Source organism: Arachis hypogaea, chromosome 13, assembly GCF_003086295.3.
Source record: "Arachis hypogaea cultivar Tifrunner chromosome 13, arahy.Tifrunner.gnm2.J5K5, whole genome shotgun sequence".
NCBI classification, from domain to species: Eukaryota; Viridiplantae; Streptophyta; class Magnoliopsida; order Fabales; family Fabaceae; genus Arachis; species Arachis hypogaea.
This window is the reverse complement of record NC_092048.1, coordinates 40,396,967-40,417,629: the sequence shown is the minus strand read 5'-3', so window position 1 is coordinate 40,417,629 and position 20,663 is coordinate 40,396,967. Positions and strand designations below refer to the sequence as shown.

At 37.4% G+C, this 20,663-nt stretch overlaps 1 protein-coding gene across 13 annotated transcripts; it reads left to right on the top strand.

Annotated features, from left to right (window-relative positions):
* The first annotated feature begins 2,269 nt into the window (after positions 1–2,269).
* Positions 2,270–5,226, top strand: LOC112738184 (rho GTPase-activating protein 7). 13 transcript variants are annotated; one of them, XR_011869657.1, is made up of 5 exons: positions 2,270–2,679; positions 3,195–3,236; positions 3,947–4,066; positions 4,290–4,367; positions 4,817–5,226. XR_011869657.1 is itself a non-coding variant. In XM_025788516.2 (4 exons), exons 1-4 carry the CDS (start codon positions 2,496–2,498, stop codon positions 4,834–4,836), a joined length of 402 nt encoding a protein of 133 aa, XP_025644301.1. In that variant the 5' UTR covers positions 2,357–2,495; the 3' UTR covers positions 4,837–5,226. The 13 variants fall into 13 exon arrangements, 4 of the variants coding, with proteins under 4 accessions (XP_025644301.1, XP_025644299.1, XP_025644298.2 ...); XR_011869654.1 differs by having other exon boundaries at positions 4,652–5,226; XR_011869651.1 differs by having other exon boundaries at positions 3,947–4,070; positions 4,652–5,226.
* Positions 5,227–20,663: the final 15,437 nt, after the last annotated feature.

Genomic DNA, 20,663 nt, shown 5'->3' with positions numbered 1-20,663 from the left:
GGTGAAGTTGAGAGAGAGCAACATTACAGGACCATAATAGGTCGGTCTCAAAATCAGTAAAAGGAAGGGTGATACCCAGCTAACCAAAGAAGAAGTCATAAGCATAGAAAAAAGGGCGATCTCTGACAACCCGAGTAGAGAAACAAACTCTCTCTTCAGAAGAAGGAGGGACAAGTTCATAATTCTTCTCATCACCAGGATTACTACAGACCCTATGAAACTGCCTAAGCTGCGCGCAAAACTCGGAATCAACCAAAGAGACACACATAAGAACCATTGAGTCCACCCAATCGGCCATGCCCTCGGGAACCTGGGAAGACATCTCTACAACGTTATTGCGAGAAGACATGAGGCCAACTAAATCCTACAATAAGAAAAGAAGATTGGATTACTAAAAAACATCCCGGACGAGGGGTGAAACAACTCGACAAACGAACAAATAGAAAAGGAAAAACCCCAAGACTCAAACCAAAGTCCTGGGGCATCCTTTGGAGGCAGTAACAAAGCAAGGTTTCAGGAAATTTCTACAGCTTATGTCCCGGCACTCATCAAACAAGAAAATAAAGGTTTCAAATGAAACAAAGGAAGTAAAAGCACAAAGTCATCTAAGTCACTACCTTTCTACAGTCTATCAGCAAAAAGCATTGTCAAACATAAAAAATGCCAAGCAGAAAACATCAAAGACGCAACCTTTTTCAGAATCAAGCAAAAACCATCGAAGGCACAAGCAGAAATGGCGACAACATGCAAAAGCCGTAAAAAAGATCCAGGCAACAAGAAAAGCAAAAGATTCACACAAAAAACGAAGAAATTCCATAACACGCAACAATCAGGCACAGTAAAAGCAGAAAGATCCAAACTTTCTTGGAGCAAAAATCAAACTTTCCAAAACCAGACATATAAAGAAACAGAGGAAGAAAAATCGAACCTGGAGAATAGAAGAAAACCTCGAAAGAAAGCTGAAGAGTAGAAGCAACAAAGCCACCCCTCGAAGCGGAAAACTGCGAAGATGGAAGGAGAAATCTGGAAATCGCCCCTCTTCCACAGAAAGCAATAGCAGAACAGACGTTGCGGGAAGGAACTACGAACTCCAGGCAAGAAACAGAAAATGAGAGAGTAAAGGGAGAAGTTACGAAGAAAAGCGAAGAAGAGAAACCGTTTTTGATTGAGAAATTCAAAATAAAAAGCCAAGAGAAAACGGGGCAATTAATACCAATTAATGAAGGTATTAAACCCTCTCACGTTCCCAAGAACAAAGCGCTGATATAAAAGCGCACGCTTTTAGAGGAAAACATTCTACATTCAAAAGATTCTACAAAAGGAAGAAATCGACAAAATGCTTGAGTTCGGCTTCGTCAGAGAAGGACCAAAGTCAAAGACTCGACCTCAACAAAAAGACCGAGCTCAAGCAGGGGCACTGTTCATACCCTGGGTCGAGCTACCCGACCTGGGATGATTGGCGACAAAGCGACCGACCTCTTCAGGTCAGACTATCCGATCTCTTTTTAAAGAGAGCTTGGCCAAACCGACAGGAAAGCCCAGTAAGGGGCCCAAATAGAGGAACACGACCCAAATCCAAAGGCAGTCCAAGCCTATAGAGATAAGGGCGGTTCCCTTGAAGATAAGCTGACCTCACTCAAAGATAAGATAAGATAAGATAACTAACTTATCTTATCTAAAAATGTCACTCTACACCACTATAAATACACTGGAGCACCCAGGTATAACTCATACTTTGATTCTACTAAAAACCTGCTTAATACCCGTGCTAACTTAAGCATCGGAGTCTCTTGCAGGTACCCCCACCCTCCGGTGGCCAAGGATCAGCAGTGCAGCAAGTCCAACAAGTCAGACACAACAGCTCCGGCCGCCACCAGCCAGCCGGACATGCCCTCTCTGACCAGTACAGAAGATCTCATCCGAGATCGACCTCCAGTTTCAGGTAACCCTCGGAACAGGTTTCCACTTACACATAAACTCCAGCATTGTCCGTATGCTTAATTATCTAGGCTTCAAGATGGCTAATCCATTTTGTATGTACTCATTAATCATTAAATCCAAATTCAAAGACATACAAGATGAGTTTCATCATTATTAATTGGTCCCTTGCTGGGTACATACACATGACTGACTCCTCCAGTAGATAACTATTTTTTTTCCTTTTTGATTTTCTAAATCAAGTCTAAATTATTATACTTAGTGCCTACAAGTACTTAAATAATAAAATACGTATATAAAAGCTAACTATTGAAGTATACTACAAGTTTTTATATTAATTTGCATAACAAGATATGTATCCCTTAGTTTTTGGTACGTACGAGATCAATGATAGATGAATTTACAGAGATATATATAATAGTATATATGAAAGAAAATGGTTTTAACACTTGTTAAGCAAGCACTTCTGATTCTGAGACTCTTTACCAGGAAGTGGTAGTTTTAATGCTAACAACCAATGGCGTGGTTTCTTCAAGCTTCTCAAGAAAGGCCCACAGATGTCATTTCAACCATTTCACCCTCTTAAGAAGGATGTTCCTAAGTTAACTAGAAGGAAGAGTAAGAAGGTTAGAGAGGATCTCATTCCTTCTTCTTTTGACTCTGAGTTTGGCAACTTCAAATCTTCACGGAAGAATTTCACTCTCTTTGAACTCCAGGATGCAACTGATGACTTCAGCCATGGTATGATTTGTCCAAAACTTATTAAAAGGCATATAATTTCTTGAAACAACATGATAGAATAAAGGCATATAATTTCTCACACCTTCTCTTTGATCCAATTTTTTCCACTTGGACCACTGAGAATGAATAAAGTTGCAGCTACATACTTGATTTGTTACCTTTCATAATAATTCACATCTCCTTTATGGTATTCTCTCTTTTTGAGACCTTTTATAATATGTAGTATCCTTCTTTCATATGCTTTCATTACTTGCTTAGGTTTATTTCTACAAACCAAAATGGACTAGTCCTCTAATATGTAACTTTTTTTGGCCCCATTTAAATCCTTTTTTTTTACTGCTGAAAGTTCCTCATTTTCTTGTCTTAGATTTTGCCATTATAGGCTTCAATTCCCATACAAGAGTTCTCCATCCCTATCTTCATACCACATACACATACCTCTTCCTAAGATTTTGTTTTGGCATTTAAATTAGGTGAATCTACAGCTTTATTTTTTTTCCTTTCTATGATTGAAGGTGTTGAAGCAGGGCTAGGACTGCTTGAACTAAGATATTGAGGTGTGCTTTGATTCAGAGTTGAATTGTGATAAAAATTCTCTGCATAAAAATTCCTTATTTTTTCCTTTTTAAATAATTATTGTCCATTAAAGAAGGCAAGTACACGATAAGGTATAAATTATAATGCATTGTCATTGGCTTGTGATAGTCATAGCAATAGCATATATAGTTGAAGTACCATAATCAAAGCCCATCCATAAGATAAATTAGAGGGCCTTTACACTTACCATGATATGATATGAATACATTAATGGCTTTTGTAGTTACTTATTTTATTTTATTTTTCTTTGACTGTGTACCCTTTAATCCAATAGTTATAATTACTTATTTTATTTTATTTAATCCAATAGTTGTAGTAAAGCCTATCTTCTTATAAACTCTTATTTATAATAATTTTATTGATAGAAAATCAATTCACTATGTACTATTTAACTAGTAGGAGATATCATGTAGATAGATTAAGAAGAAAATACAGAAGAAATTCAGAAAACATCAAACCTTTTTTTCTTTTTTCAGGTTTTGTTGTATGTTAATTTTTCTAAAAAATTATATTAACTTATTTTAGTTGTATGTTGATTTTGCAATTTTTGGTTGTTTCTGCAAGCTTCTAAACCTTCCCCTGCCCCTTCATCATTAGAAATATTCTTTTCTTGTTCTGATAGAAAGTTTCTGCCATCCTGATTTGTCTATATTCTTTGCACTGCTTCTAGGGAGGGACAAGCGTCTAGTTAAGTCTTTGGTTGTTGGAAGGCCAATTCTTCTAGCACTAGAAGATATTGATGGAGGTCCTTCTTTCCTTGAAAAAGCTCTTCGATTTCTAGAGAAGTACAGTATGTTAGTTCTTCAAACAAGTATCTAGTGCAACCAAATTTCATTTCAGTTTTCATCGTCCTTGTCTCAAATTTTTGGATTTAGATGTTTAGTTTTGTTTCCTTAGTTAAGTTGATATTCTATGATTCATATATATTGCAAAGCCATGTTGAAAAATGGAAATGCACTTAATTGGACATTGGGAAAGAGAAAAAATGTGAACTAAACGAATCAACTTTGCAGGAACTAAAGTTAAAGGAATTCTAAAACAGTTAGCAGATGTCGAAGAGGTTGATAGGATAGTTCAAGAATATGAGCAAGGTAAGGTGGAACCATTAATATGTCGGTTGATAGTATTCAATGCTTTTGCTATGACATATGAAACTAAGGAATTATTGTTCAGGGTGAATCCTCACCCATCACGTCCATCTGAAAATAATACTGTAAGCAGCTTATTGTTCCTTACCCGATTGTAAAATTCATGGTGTGCATATCTTTATCTCTATTAATGTATTGATTTATCATCTTTATCTCTGTGACGGTTGCATATCTGGATTTTGTATGAGTTATTCTGAATTCTCAAATAGAAAATCATTGATATTCAGCATTTAGAAGATATGAAGCAACATGGTGGCTTAGAAAAGTGGTTGGAGTTATTGCGGCCAAAGATTTACCAACTAAACCCTCTAAGGAAGAGTTTAATTTACTCACTTTTCTCGGATTGTTTGTTTAATATTTACTAATGTCTACAATGTGTTCTTTATTTTAAGGTTGTGGAGAGTCCTGTTGAGTCTGCATTGATCCCGGATGGGGCACCATTATTGGCATATTAGTACTTCGAAAATGTGAGAAATTTTCTGGTTGCTGTCCAATTATATAAGAGAATGATATTACTGTAAAATTAGTATGTTAATTGGTGTTATCTTGTGCTATTAGATGACAAATAGGGAGCACTTGAATTCCTCAAGTTAATATTAGTATGAATTTTATTATTTTGTTACTTGTAAATACTTATATGTAGTCAAACTAATCTTTACTATAGGAAAAATTTATGCTATGTAAGCATGTTGAAGAAATAGGAAAATTGACTTATTGGACCAATTTTAGTATTTAAATATCTTGGGTTTAATTTGTAAAGTGGGTGTTGAATATGTAATTGAAGAAAAATATTTTAATTCAATAGTTTGTGCATTTAAATATTACTAAAGATATATTGTAATATTTTTTTATTGTTAACAAAGAAGATCTTTTGTAACATTTATTAGAATATTGCTATAGAAGATCTATTATAACATTTTTTAAAGTGTTATTAGAAAGAGTTATTGTGACATTTTTTAAGTGTTATATAAAATATATATTGTAACATTTTTTAAGTGTTATAAAAAATATCTATAGTAACATTTTTTTAAGTGTTACAAAATATATCTATTGTAACATTTCTTTAAGTGTTATCAAGAAGGGTTTATTGTAACATTTCTCATAATATTACTATAGAAATCTATTGTAACATTTATACTAAATGTTATTAAATCTTTAGAAAAATGTTAGTAAAACTCTTTAGTAACATAGGGTATATTTAACATTTGTAAAAATGTTACTACTATACATTGGTAATATTATAATATAATTTGGTAACATTTTTTAAATGTTAGTAAAAACCAAGTATGTAGTAGTGTAATCTCACTCCAAAAGTCCTAATCAACTTACTAATTGAATTAGCAAAAGATTAGCGTTAATGGAAACAATATTAGCTAACAACTCTAGATCACCAACTTGAGTTGGGTATAAATGACTCAAGATTACCCAATTTCTCTTTCCAAACAAAGAATGCTCAAAAACTCTACTCTAGAATTCTACCAAGCATTTTGTCAAACACTTGGAAGGCATAAAAGGAAGGCATAATAAATTGCAAGGAAGAATAAAATCTAACAACTACCAATTGCAAGGAAATTAATAACAACAACTCAAATCAACAACAAAGGAACATGAAACATAAATTGCATTAAAGGAAAATAAAGGGGACAAGAGTACATCAACAACAAAGTAAACAACTACAAGGAGTAAAATACTAAACTAGGAAAGAAAAGGTAAAGGAACAAGAATTTGCAAAGGAAAAGTAAATCAAAGCATGAATTAAACCTAGATCTAAGATGCAAAGTACCCTAAGAACCTTAACTCTAGAGAGAAGAGGGAGCTTCTCTCTCTAGAAACTAAACTACATGATGCTAAGCTACCACTAATTGCTCCCCCTTTGTCCAAGCTTGAATTCTGCATGAAATACCCTCAGAAACAAGCTGGATCTGGGCCTGGAAAGCTCAGAAATCGCCCCCAGCGAATTCACTTTAATAAGGTCATGTGATCAGCGTCACGCGTGCGTGTGGGTGACGCGTGCGTATCGGTGACGCGTGCGCGTTGTTGGCCAAAATTCCTCCTCATGCGTACACGTGGGTGATGTGTGCGCGTGGCTTACAAATCTTCAACTCACACATACGCATGGATGACGCGTGCACGTGGCCCTCAATTCTCCAAATGCTCATTTCTTCATGAATTCTCCACTTTGCATGCTTTTCTCTTCACTTCTTCCATCCAATACTTGCCTTATGAACCTAAATTCACTCAACAAACACATCAAGGAATCAAATGGAATTAAGGTGAATTAAAATCACCAATTTTAAGGCCTAAAAAGCATGTTTTTACATTTAAGCACAAATTAAGGGAGAATTACAAAACCATGCTATTTCATTGAGTAAATATGAGAAAAGCTGATAAAATTCCCCTAAATTAAGCACAAGATAAACCACAAAATTGGGGTTTATCACCACCACAGCTTGCCTTTCTCTGTGAGTCATCTCACTTATTTATACTAAAATTCCTACTAATTCAAATACAAATTCAAATTCTAAAACTCATCTTATCTTAACCAGAGTGGTTAAGGTAACTTCCTAATTTAAATTTAAAAAAAATCTAAATAATATCTTTTCTTCTAATTAAAATATAAATTAAATACTTGAGACTACATTGCTGAGGGCGTGGGGACTACCCTGGGTGCAGGATATGGCGCCAAACTTGAGGTCACGGCGTTTGGCACCAAGGTTGCTTTGCAGACTGGTGCTAAATGCCAATGTCACGGCTTTTAGCGCCATGATTCCAGAGAAAAAGTATGACTTATTATATATTGTTGGAAAGCTCTTAAAGTTGAATTTCTAATGCCACTAGAACTACATTATTTGGACCGCTGTATCTCATGTTATGCTCATTGGAGTGTGAAGAGATCAGAGTTGACAACATCCACGAATTCACTTTGCACTCGTCTTCAATTCTTGGTTCCTCCTTGTGCTTTTGCTTCTGTTTTCCTAAAATTTTCCTACAAGAATCATAAAACCAAAAAAATCAAATTACTAATAAAATAGTCTTAAAAATCATAATTACCAAGCAAAAGTCATGAACTTTCTATGAAAAATGCCCAAGAAAACTATTTAAGATGCTCATGCATCACAACACCAAACTTAAGATCTTGCTTGTTCTCAAGCAAGCAAAGAATCATGGCTTGATCCAAATTTCTTAAACTTATGAAATAGGGGTGAAGAATTGCAATCTAAATGAGTTTGGTTAACTGTTTCACTTATGCACAATTCAACACAATTGATTATAATCTTCAAAGCCTCTGTCCGGATTAGATTATAGAATCCTTCTAAATGTTTTGTCTCAAGCTTTGCTCGACATAAAAACACCACAAGCACTTGATTGGGGAGCTCTTTGAACTTACAATGTCCTTTTAACATTCTCCATCATTGGTGCTCGGAGCCTTTGGCTTTCTCTTCTTTTGGGGGGTGCTTTGCACCTTGAGCCTTGCTGTGACTCTAAATGCTTTGTTTTCAAGCTTTTGCTTGATACGTAAGCACCACAAGTACTTGACTATGATGCTCTTTGAGCTTATTTTTCTTTCAATTTCCTTAGTCAGTGGTGCTCAGAGCCCTTGGTTTCTCTTATAACCCCATTTTCTTACTTATTATTTCTTATATTATTGCTTCTTCAAGATTTTGTCAAGTGTAAAGATCCCATAATAGTCCTATAGACTAAAGCCTCAAGCAATGTGGCTTAGATAATGTTGAACACTCTTAGTTAGTTTGGCTTCCCAAATTCAATTTGTCATGATCTTTTAGGATCATTTCATGTTCCTTTTGTTTCTTTCTTAGTACATGATCCTTGCTCACGTTTAGGAGCAATCACAATTATAATTGTGGGTTATGATGGACATGATATGTGCTTGACAATTAGAAATCTTAAATGCATTATATAAGATAGAATAAAATGAAACACATGCATATTATTAAAAAAAAGAAAACAAGCTTAGTTCTCACTGCCTTTCTCTTCACTATCTTCTTCCTCATCACTTTTTAGGCTATGTAGAGTATAGCCTCCAACACCAAATTTAGAATGATTATTTGTCTTCAAGCATCAAAGAAAAAAAAATAATGGTGATGGAAACAGGATTATCAAGTGAAAGAATTTAATTAATGCAGAGGCTTATTTAAAAGAAAACAAATCAAAATAGAATGAAATGAAAACTAAAATAAAGTAAGACAATGAGGTTGTTAATGTGTTTTCATGGTGAATGTGGCAACACCAAACTTGGTGTGAGAACACCAAACTTAGTGTGATACCATCAATGTGAACTAAGCCAAGTTCCTAGTGAAATGCAAGTCTCCTGTTGGTGTAGAAACATCAAACTTAATTCATGAAACACATGCACAACTTTAAACAAATAAAAAGCAAGAATGAAAAGAAAATACTGAAGGTTGGGTTGCTTCCCAACAAGCGCTTCTTTAACGTCACTAGCTTGACGGTTAGTTCTCGAATTTTATTCCTCTTCTTCTAATTGGTTAAGAGAAATGACTTCAAGGGAGAAGAGGGAAAAATTGATTCCTTCTATTTTGATTGCCTTCTAACAAACTTTCTTTTGTTATTAGCTTGACACCACTTGCTTGCTGGGGTAGGGGTTGGATTGCTTTTTGTTGACCTTCTCTTTTTCATGGATATTATCTTTTGTTTCTAGATTACAATCCTTCCTTGAGTGCTTTTCTTGCTTCCCTCCACTTCTTTGATTTCAGGACTTTGGTATTGTGTAATATCTAGAGTGTTCCTTTCATCAAGAACTTCTTGGATTGATGATTCAATTAAATCAACCACCTTGCATTTTCTTGATTCATTGGAGTGTGGACTCCCTTGGTTGCTATGCTCCCTTTCCTTTGCATGATTTTGCATGGCTTCTTTTGGGAGGGATTTTTCCTGTTTATTTGTCACCTCTTGTAGCCTCTTGAGCACCATTATGCCTTGTTTAACAAGCCACTTTGGAACTAGCTTCAGGGAACCAAAGCCCATTGCTTCTATCTCATCTAGCTTTGCTTGGGCCTGGTTTGTTTCCAAATCTTTGAACAAATCTGCGATGAAGCATGGTGAGCACCTTGTCTCTAATAATTTATGTCAACATAAAACAAGACCTTCATAAACAAACAAAATGCTAAATTAGAATGAAACACAAGTTTTTGAATGATGTAATACCAGCTTTCCCATGTCTTGAAGATGATTTCTTACAACAATCCAAAAATTATGTCCAGGTACGAAGTTGTCTTTTCTTCCCCAAAGTCAACTAAGTCAGCGGTACAAGAATGTGATGAAATAAAGTTAAGTGCTAGATAATAAAACAAAATACAATTCAGCTACAAAAACACCATGTTTCAGCTTTTGTTATTTTCTAGATTAACTATGTCTCACGTACAACGATAAGAAGACATAAAGTAATTCAAAAATCACCTATATTAATCAAAGAATTACTGTAATGCTAAAGGCACAAGTAACATATAGGCGTGCACATCAATATTACCAAAATTAGAATTACAACCATAGAAATTATGTTGTTAAAGTTCAGATAAAGGAGAACTACAATACAACACTTCACCAGATAATAGCAATTGTACCACAATGCAAACATAATAAAAGAAAACTTATATCTTGAGGATGAAATCTCAAGCGTTTATTGAAAAACAAGCAAATGTGTTTTTAAAGGTAACTTGTTTGAATAATTATTCAGTGAATAATTATTTGATGCATGAAGCATTTATTAATCGGAAGGTTACTTTTATACTTCCTTTTTACTTTTGAAAAGCAAGACAATGAATACAAATTTATAAACTGAATTGATTAACATACCAACCTGCTCAAAAAAAGTAAAAAGATTTAATACTACTTACTGCTGTTGTGTGTGTTGATAACCCACAATTTTGTGATTTATCTTGTGCTAATTTGAGTGGTTTTTATCAACTCTTTACTCACTTATTCATATGATTTGCATGATTTTACAATTCCTTCCCAATTTTGTTCTATGGTTGAAAACTTGCTTCCTAAGCCTTTAAATTGTATATTTTAATTTCCCTTTATACCATTCGATGCCGTGATCTGTGTGTTCAGTGTTTTCAGGCTTTATAGGGCAGGAATGGCTTAGAAGATGGAAAGGAAGCTTGCGAAAATGGAAGGAACACAAGAAACCAAGGAGCTGACCAGTGAGGAACGACGCGTGCGCATACCTAATGCGTGCGCGTGATTTGGAGCTTTCCATGGCGACACGTACGCGTGACGTGCGCCACGTGCAGAAATCGTAGAAAATACTGTGGGCGATTTTAGGCTGAGTTTGGACCCAGTTTTCGGCCCAAAAACACAGACTAAAGCCAGGGAACAAGCAGAGACTCAACGGACATTCACACAACTTACTTCACATAACTTATGTTTTAGATGTAGTTTCTAGAGAGAGAAGTTCTCTCCTCTCTCTAGGTTTTAGGATTTCTCTTAGTTTTATGTTTATTTCTTCTCAATTCCAGGTTCAATGTTCCTTTAATTTAGTTTCTCTTCTACTTTTAATTATCTTAGCATTCTAGTTTATTTATCTTCCCAATTGAATTTATAATTCTCATGTTTAATTTGATTTCTTTATTTAATGCAATTTGAGGTATTTCATATTTATGATTTTAATTTAGTTTTTTACATTCTTAGCTTGAATTGATTAATTGGAGACTCTTGAGTTATCAAACTCCTTTGTTGATTGATAATTGAAAGTTGTTAATTGACTTGAATTCCACTAACTCTAGCCTTTCCTTGGGAGTTGACTAGGACTTGAGGATTCATATTGATTTATCCATTTGACTTACCTTCATAGTTAGAGGTTAACTAAGTGGGAGCAATGAACAATTCTCATCACAATTGATAAGGATAACTAGGATAGGACGTCCAGTTCTCATACCTTGCCAAGAGCTTTTCTTAGTTATTGATTTACTTTCTTGCAATTTACATTCCTTGTTCAACCTTTCCAAAAACCCAAAAAAGATACAATCTCATAACTAATAATAACTACACCTCCCTGCAATTTCTTGAGAGACGACCCGAGATTTAAATACTTCGGTTTATTTTTATTGGGTTTGCTTTAGTGACAAACAATTTTTTGTACGAAAGGATTCTTTGTTGGTTTAGAAACTATACTAGCAATGAGAATATATTTGTGAAATTCTTTACTATCAAAAATCCATTCGTCAAAATGGCGCCGTTGTCGGGGAAATTGCAAACGTGTGCCTTATTATTGGTTATTGTAAATATTTGCCTTTTTGTTTCTTTGTTAGTGTTTCTAGTTTTAGGAGTTTATTTTCATTAATTTTTATTAGTTTTTGTTTTTACTTGCTACTATGAATTCTCACCCCTTTGGCTATAAGTTTAGTTCAAATTATGTTGCAGGGAATGGACGCTTTAATGAGATCATGCATCAAGGTCGGAATAATCAAAGATGGGAGGAGCCACGAGGATTTGATCAACCCTTTCGGCAACAACCTCCTCCAAGGTGCCATGGGCAACGACCATTCTACGATGCATCCCAAGACAATAGTTATGGTGGACCCTTTCGTGACAACCAACCTCCACCAAATTACTATTGTCAAGAGCCGTTCTAGGGTGCGTACCAAGACGATGGATATGATGGACCCCCTTGTAGCTACCAACAAGCCCCACCATATGCCTATGAACTCCCTCCTCAACATAGTTTTGAACCACCATACTCACAAGCCCCTTTCCACCATTCACCTCCATATGACCCTAACCCTTATCCACCATACCAACCACCCTATGAACCATATGAGCCATACATAGAACCACCCCACTTCCAACCCAATTACTCCCAAGAACCACCATCTCCATACCCACCATGTCCATATTCATCAACCCAAGAGCCATATGATCCTAATCATGCTATCCGAGCAGAACAAGAATCAAAGGATCGTCTCAAGGAAACAGTGGATCAGTTCCATGCAACCCTTCATCAATTGGACCAAATGGTAAGCCGAATAGCACCCGAAGCTCTCATGGCTAAAGAATCTCAACTTGAGGACCAAGGATTGAAGTGTGATGTGCAACCAGTGGAAAAGATGGAGAGTGTTGAGCCACCACATCCTTATTATGATGAACCACCCTCATATCATAAACCTTTTCTCCCAAATAATGAACCCTCATATCCACCCCAATCTCCAATGAATGACACTCTAGGTGTTCTTCTTCAAGGGCAAAGAGAGATGCAAAAGACGACACAAGAGTTCGTAGCTACCTTGACCGAGGTAGTAGGTAATTTATCCTATCTGTGCTTCAATACTCAAAGCACTCCCATGGCTACATATGGAGAATCATTAGAAGAGCGTGGCATGAATAAGACACTAGAAAATCTGGTGGACAAGGAGGAATTTGATTTTGTATTGGAGCGAGTGGAGAAGGCCAAAATTATCAAAGAAGAGGAAGTGGTTGAAGATTTAGGAGATGTGGAACCTCCATGGGAAACTCAAGTCATAGAGCCTCCTTCCAAGATATTTGAATTTGATGTTGAGGAGGGTGTACAACCTCCAAGGCATATCATGGTTGAAGACTTTGCAGAGGTTGATCAAGAGATGGAGATTAAAAAAGAAGAAGCACAACCTCCCATGCCCTTGGTAAGTAATGAAGAAGAGAATGACTTGGAAGAAAGCTACCAAGAGGAAGAGGTTGAAATTGAAGAAGCTTGCAAAGAGGTAGAAGTTGTCACGGAAGAGCTCAAGGGAATGGAGCTAGAAATCACCTTGCCAAAGTTGTTGGAGACCTCTCCCCCAAAGCCATCACCATCCATTCCTTTATTCAAATGGGTAAATCTTTCATCTCTAAGCTTAATTAGCCCACTTGAATATGCTTTGCTTGAGATGGATGGGCAACTTAGAGCTCTTTGTGACTATAAGAGTAAGAGAGAGATAGTTAGTGGTAAGAGTTGTCATGTAAGGTTCAATACGGTTGCATACTCCAAATTGACGTACAATGGTTGGTATAATTCTCAATTGAATGGGTCTAGGAAGTTGTTTGGATGTCTCAGTAAGAATTCTGATTGCTCACCACCCAAGTGGAAAAATAATGATCAACAAGAAGACGGGTGCAAAAGCAAGATTTGGGACCCCGGAATTCATTCTTGCAATCAACACTCTTAGGGCCTTGACACTTAATTTAACTTGCTTGAAGGATTTATGCAACTAGTGTGGGATTCCGGAGGCTATTGGAATTGCAAACATTGGTGGGAATTCCTGGATGAGTTCAAGCACAAGCCACCATGGCAGGGAGCTCACCAAATGTCCAACTTAAGGACTTTAACTAAAAGTGCTAGGTGGGAGACAACCCACCATGGTATAATTGTTCTTTTTCAGTCTCAGTTTTATTTTACTTTGTTTTATTCTTGGTTTTATTTTATTCTATTTTTATTAGTGTTCATTCATAATTTTTGCATATTCATCTGCATTATGCATTTTGCATTTTGCATTCTGCATATAAAAAAAAAGAGAAGCACACTACGCGCAAGCATCGCTGACGCGTATGCGTCATATGTGTGTTCGTGAAAAAATAAAAATTGAACAGCGAGTTAGGCGAGAGTGATGCTGGTGGCGTGCCTTGCGCACAAGCAAGTTCACGCGTACGCGTCGCTTGCGTTTTCACCAGTCCACGCGTACGCGTCTCCCACGCGTACGCGTGACCCTGCAAATAAGCGTAAATGGGTGTATGGCCAGAGAGTTATGATGGTGTGGGGCTGGAACTGTACTGGGAGCACCAGCCCCACCACGTGTACGCGTCCCTGATGCGTGCGCATAGTTTTCCCACAATGGCCATCCACGCGTGCGCGTCCTTGACGCGCACGCGTCATATGCAATTTTGGCTCTCGTGCGTATCTGAACAGAGAGTTGTGCGTGCGCGGGGATACCCTCGCGCCATTCGCACAACCAATATCACGCATACGCGTCACTTGAAATTCGCGCGATCCACGCGTACGCGTGCCTTACGCGTACGCGTCGCATGCGACGCCCAATTAAACCACCTCAGCGCCTGCTTTCAAATCACCCTCCCCCAATCCTAATTCTTTTCAATCCTAATTATTTCTTCCTTTTTCTTTCTTTCTTCTTCCTTATTCTTTGTTTCTTTCTAGTACCTTCTTCTTTCCTTTTTCATCCTCTTCATCAGGTTTCTTTCTTTCTTCCCCTTTTACTCTTTCATTATTACTTTAATTTTTGTTTCTTTCTTCTTTATTTTTCTTTTAGTTTCATTATCCATGATTTCTTTTTCTTTTCTTTTTCATGTATTTTTATGTTGGTGTTGGAACTTTATTTGGGTCTTATATTATTATACTCGAGCTTGTGGATATATTAGGGAGTGATTTGACAATTAATATTAATTTTTGGGTTGCATGCATGTTTGGAGTTCTTACTTTCCCTAACATGTTTTACATGCATACCAAGTATTTGCGAAAAGTCCGTATGGCATTGTGAATTCTTAATTATTCTATTCTTCTACTCTACTGCCTGTTTTTCACAAAACCCTTGCAATCTTTTATTGATTAAATATAATTGTCAACACAAACGTGATTGTTAGTTTGTTAAATTTGATAATCAAATTGAGCTATTAATGCTTGATCTATGCTACTCATGCCCTTGCCGCCATGCTGATAAACATCTTGCATCTAATTGCCTTAATATATCATGCTATATTTCCATTGATGTCCTAATTACATGGAGTCACGACAATGTGTTTACGAAATTCTTCTTTACCTTGGGATTGATTATCACTTGTATTTTCCTCCTCCTGGTTCTAGCTATTTGATTTCATGCCCCTTTCTTTTCTCCCTTTTCAAGATGACCACCAGGAAGGGTACAGAAAAAGCCTCTAACGACCCACCGGCGAGGAGAGGAACGAAAAGAGCACTGGCTGCGGAACCATCCTCAACATCAGTCAAGCCATCCACAAGGTGGGTCAAGAGGATCATCAAGGTCGATAAAACTGAGAACGCCTTTTCAGCAAGGGACACTGCGCGGTTCACTAACCGCTACTGTGAGCACCAAGGATATGATCCCCAGAGCTGATCAGTATGTCCCCAACGAAAAGTATATCAGACCTCCAGCATCTACTACAAGTTGAACTGCAGACCCGGCCGGAGATATTCCTTCTCCTTCCACATCACAAGCACCTTCAACAAATCAGCTGCTCCTTCAGATACTTCAGAGGTTGGACCGGCTAGACCGGCAGGCAAAGCGAATAGAGCGCCGTAACAAGTGCCGATTTACATACATCAAGGAGCTGATTGTTGGCAACCACCCACCTGAGGAAGAACCAGACACTCCGGACTCCACCTCACCTACCAGCACCGGGAGCCATGACGACCCCGACTGTGGAGATGTTGTTACCAGCCCCCCTTTGTTCCTGACTGATGGCACCGAGGACTGTGCCAAGCTTTAAGTGTAGGGAGGTCGGTCAGTACCTGACTCCCGGAGGTAATTTCTTTTTCTTAACACCAATAGGTTATATTTTTTTCTTTCTTTTGTTAGATAGGATAGATTGCATAATAATAAGTGTTTGCATATATGTTCTACTCGGTTGAAAAATAATAAGTTTCTTTTCAAGACCCTATTTTTGAAAATTTCACTAATTCAAATTAAAATTCTATGTTAAACTTGTATGAAGATTGTAACTTGGAACATGGTTTAGAGCTAGAACACACAACCCAGTGAGATTTTGAGCCTAATTTTATGGTTACATGATTTAACCATTATTTTTATTCTTGTGTGTTTCCTCTCCTCTATGATTGCAATCTATGGTTTGTTCCATTCTATATGTCCATTGTTTTTAATGTATTCATGCATATGGATGATTGAGGCCATCATTTGTTATTAGCTCACTATCCCAAATGGCCTACCATTCTAATTACCTTTGTTCGCCACTTTGAGTCTTCTCTATCCCCTTTTGTTCTTTATGTTACCCCAATTGAATCTTTGGCTAGCTTAAGATAGGGATTGTGTGTCAAATTAAGTATGGAAAACTATGAGAACTCTGGTTAATAAGAATGTGTATTGCTTAATTGATGAATATTAAGAATTTGAATGCTACTCATGTGAAATTATGAAAACCAAATGCATTGATGCTATAATGCTTTCAAAAAAAAGATCCAAATTTAGGGGAATGAAAGCACCCCAATGTTAAGTTCAATAAAAAGATCAATGCATGTGAGATAAAATAGAAGAACATTTAAATACATGAGTAAGTGAAAAGCACAAAAGTGAGACTATGGGTAGTTAGGCATGATTTTAGAAGCATAGGGAATGTGTGTGCGTTAGATGAGAACTTAGGTTAATCAAGGATTCAATTCTTAGCTCACTTGGCCATACATGTATCCTCACCCTTACCTAAGCCCCGTTACAACCTTGAAAAAGAGCTCATGATGTTTGCATGTATGCACTAAATATTTGTTGATTGGTTATATGAAGAACAAATTTTAGAACGCATGAATAGAGGAGACTAGAGTGGATTACCCTATACACTTGAGTGATTAGAGTGCGTATACACTTCCAGTGAGGGTTCAATGCTTGACTCTATGTTCCCAGCTCTTATGAGCTATCTTCTCACAAGTTTACTTATCTTTTATTGTGTGATTTGAGTTAGTGAAATCTGAATTTTATTTGTCTTGGAGAACTTGTTCATTTCCTTAACCAAGTAGGTATAGACATTTCATCATATAGTTGCATTCATATGTATAGGTTACATTGCATTGCATGAGTCCTGTTGTGCCTATTCATTCTTTCTATCTCCTTGAGCTTAGCATGAGGACATGCTAATGTTTAAGTGTGGGAAGATTGATAACCCACTATTTTGTGGTTTTTCTTGTGCTAATTTAAGTAGTTTTTATCAATTCTTTACTCACTTATTCATATGATTTGCATGATTTTATAATTCCTTCCCAATTTTGTTCTATGGTTGAAAACTTGCTTCCTAAGCCTTTAAATTATATATTTTAATTCCCCTTTATACCATTCGAGGCCGTGATCTATGTGTTCAGTGTTTCAGGCTTTATAGGGCAAGAATGGCTTAGAGGATGGAAAGGAAGCTTGCGAAAATGGAAGAAACACAAGAAACCAAGGAGCTGACCAGCGAGGAACGACGCGTGCGCGTACCTGACGCGTGCGCGTGATTTGGAGCTTTCCATGGTAACGTGTACGCGTGACTGGCGCGTACGCATGACATGCACCACGTGCAGAAATCGTAGAAAATGCTGGGGGCGATTTTGGGCTGAGTTTGGACCCAATTTTCGGCCCAGAAATACAGACTAAAGCCAGGGAACAAGTAGAGACTCAACAGACATTCACACAACTTTCATTCACATAATTTAGGTTTTAGATGTAGTTTCTAGAGAGAGAGGTTCTCTCCTCTCTCTAGGTTTTAGAATTTCTCTTAGTTTTAGGTTTATTTCTTCTCAATTCCAGGTTCAATGTTCCTTTAATTTAGTTTCTCTTCTACTTTTAATTATCTTAGCATTCTAGTTTATTTATCTTCCCAATTGAATTTATGAATTCTCATGTTTAATTTGATTTCTTTATTTAATGCAATTTGAGGTATTTCATATTTATGATTTTAATTTAGCTTTTTACATTCTTAGCTTGAATTGATTAATTGGAGACTCTTGAGTTATCAAACTCCTTTGTTGATTGATAATTGAAAGTTGTTAATTGACTTGAATTTCACTAACTCTAGTCTTTTCTTGGGAGTTGACTAGGACTTGAGGATTCATATTGATTTATCCATTTGACTTACCTTCATAGTTAGAGGTTAACTAAGTGGGAGCAATGAATAATTCTCATCACAATTGATAAGGATAACTAGTGTTCCGAGGGTTACCTGAAACTGTAGGTCGATCTCGGACGAGATCTTCTGTACTGGTCGGAGATGACGTGTCTGGCTAGTGGGTAGCGGTCGGAGCTGTCGTGTCCGACTTGTTGGACTGGCTGCACTGCTGATCCTGGGTCACCGGAGGGTGGGGGGTACCTGCAAGAGACTCCGATGCTTAAGTTAGCATGGGCATTAGACAGGTTTTTAGCAGAATCAGAGTATGAGTTATACCTGGGTGCTCCAGTGTATTTATAGTAGTGTGGGCTGACCTTTCTGATAAGATAAGTTAGTTATCTTATCTTATCTTATCCTGTTTTGGATGAAGTCAGCTTATCTTCAAGGGAACCGCCTTTATCTCTATAGGCTGGGGTTGCCTTTGGATTTGGGTCGTGTTCCTCTATTTGGGCCCTTTATTGGGCTTTCCTGTCGATTTGGCCGAGCTCTTTAGAAGAGGTCGGGCAGTCTGACCTGAAGAGGTCGGTCGCTTTATCGCCAATCATCCCGGGCCGGGTAGCTCGACCCAGGGTATGAACAGTGCCCCTGCTTGAGCTCGGTCTTCTTTTTTGAGGTCGAGTCCTTTTGACTTCGATCTTTAGTGAAACCGAGTTCAAGCATTTTGTCGATTTCTTCTTTTTTGTAGATTCTTTTTGAATGTAGAACGTTTTCCTCTAAAGGCGCGTGCTTTTATATCAGCGCTTTTTTGGGAACGCAAGCGATTTTAATATCTGCTTTTAATTGGCATTTAATTGCCCCATTCTCTCTTTGGCTTTTATTTTGAATTTCTCGATCAAAAAACGGTTTCTCTTCTTCGCTTCTTCTTTGTAACTTCTTTCTCACCTTCAACTTTTTCCTTTGATTTTTCTGAAGCCTCCGCCTGTAGCTTTCGCGTTTCAGTCGAGCGACGTTGCTTCGTGACTTTGCTTTTTCGTGGGGGAAGGGGTGATTCTGGATTTTGCCTTCCGCTTTTCTGCTTTTCTTTGTAGCTTTCTCATTTCCAGGTTTGATTCTTCTTTCTTTTCTCCCTCTACACTATTTTTGTGTCTGCTTTGGGAAAGTTTTTATCTTAGTTGGGAAAAGTTTAGATCTTTCTTCTTTCTGCTGTGCCTGATCACTGTGCGTTTCGTAGTTTCTTCGTCTTTTGCATGGTCTTTTTCGCTTTTCCTGTTGCTTGATACCTTTAGGGTTTTTTCATGTTGTGAAATGCTTTTGATTTTGAAGCTTTGGAATGATAATTTTGTTTGATTCTAAAAAAAGTTTGCATCTTTGACCATTTTTGCCTGGTATGTTTGCTGTTGTTTCTTGCTGATAGACTGTAGGAAGATGATTTTCTGTTTTGTTTGTGTTTTGTCTTTCTCCTATGAAAAATGCTTACTGTTTGAGGTCTTCTATTCTTTTTTGCGAGATGCCGGGACGTAAGTAGATTTTCCTTGATACCTCGCTTTGTTACTGCCTCCAAAGGATGCCCCAGGAGTTTTAGTTTGAGTCTTGGGGTTTCCTTTTCTGTGTATTCGCCCGCCGAGATGTTTTTGAGTAATCCATTCTTCTTTTCTTTTGTAGGGTTTAGTTGGCCTCATGTCTTCCCGAAATAACGTTGTAGAGATGCCTTCCCGGGTCCCTGAGGGTATAGCCGATTGGGTGGACTCGATGGTTCTTATGTGTGTCTCTCTGGTTGATTCTGAGTTTTGTGCACAACTTATACAGTTTCATAGTGTTTGTAGTAATTCCAGTGATGAAAAGAACTATGAGCTTGTCCCTCCCTCTTCTGATGAGAGAGTCTGCTTTTCTACTCGGGTTGTTGATGATCGCCCCTTCTTTTATGTTTATGATTTTTTCTTCGGTCCGCTGGGTATCACCCTTCCTTTTACTCAATTTGAAACCAACCTGTTATGGTCCTGTAATGTTGCCCCCTCTCAACTTCACCCCAATTCCTGGGGTTTCATAAAAATTTTCCAATTGTTGTGCAATGGTTTTGGTATTCCTGCTTCCCAATCTCTCTTTTTCTATCTGTTTGTCTTGACTAAGCCCGATGTGGTAAAAAAGAAGTCAGCTTGGGTCTCCTTTCGTTCCACCCAGGGACAGAAGGTCTTTTCCATGTTTGACGAGTCGTTCCGTGATTTTAAAAACTACTTTTTCAAAGTCCAGGCTGTTGAAGGAGCTCGCCCCTTTTTTCTGGATGAAAATGACGAACCTGCTTTTCCCTTGGAATGACAAAAAGATGTGAGGGTCTCCAGATATGCGTGGGAAATGTTGGATGAGGCTGAACGAGCCTTTGTGACTGTCTTGGAAGAACGCTGGGGTCATCTTCCCCATCTCGACACAAAGAAATTTCTAACCAATCCTACTCTTCTTCAAACTGAACTGGGTATCTTGTGT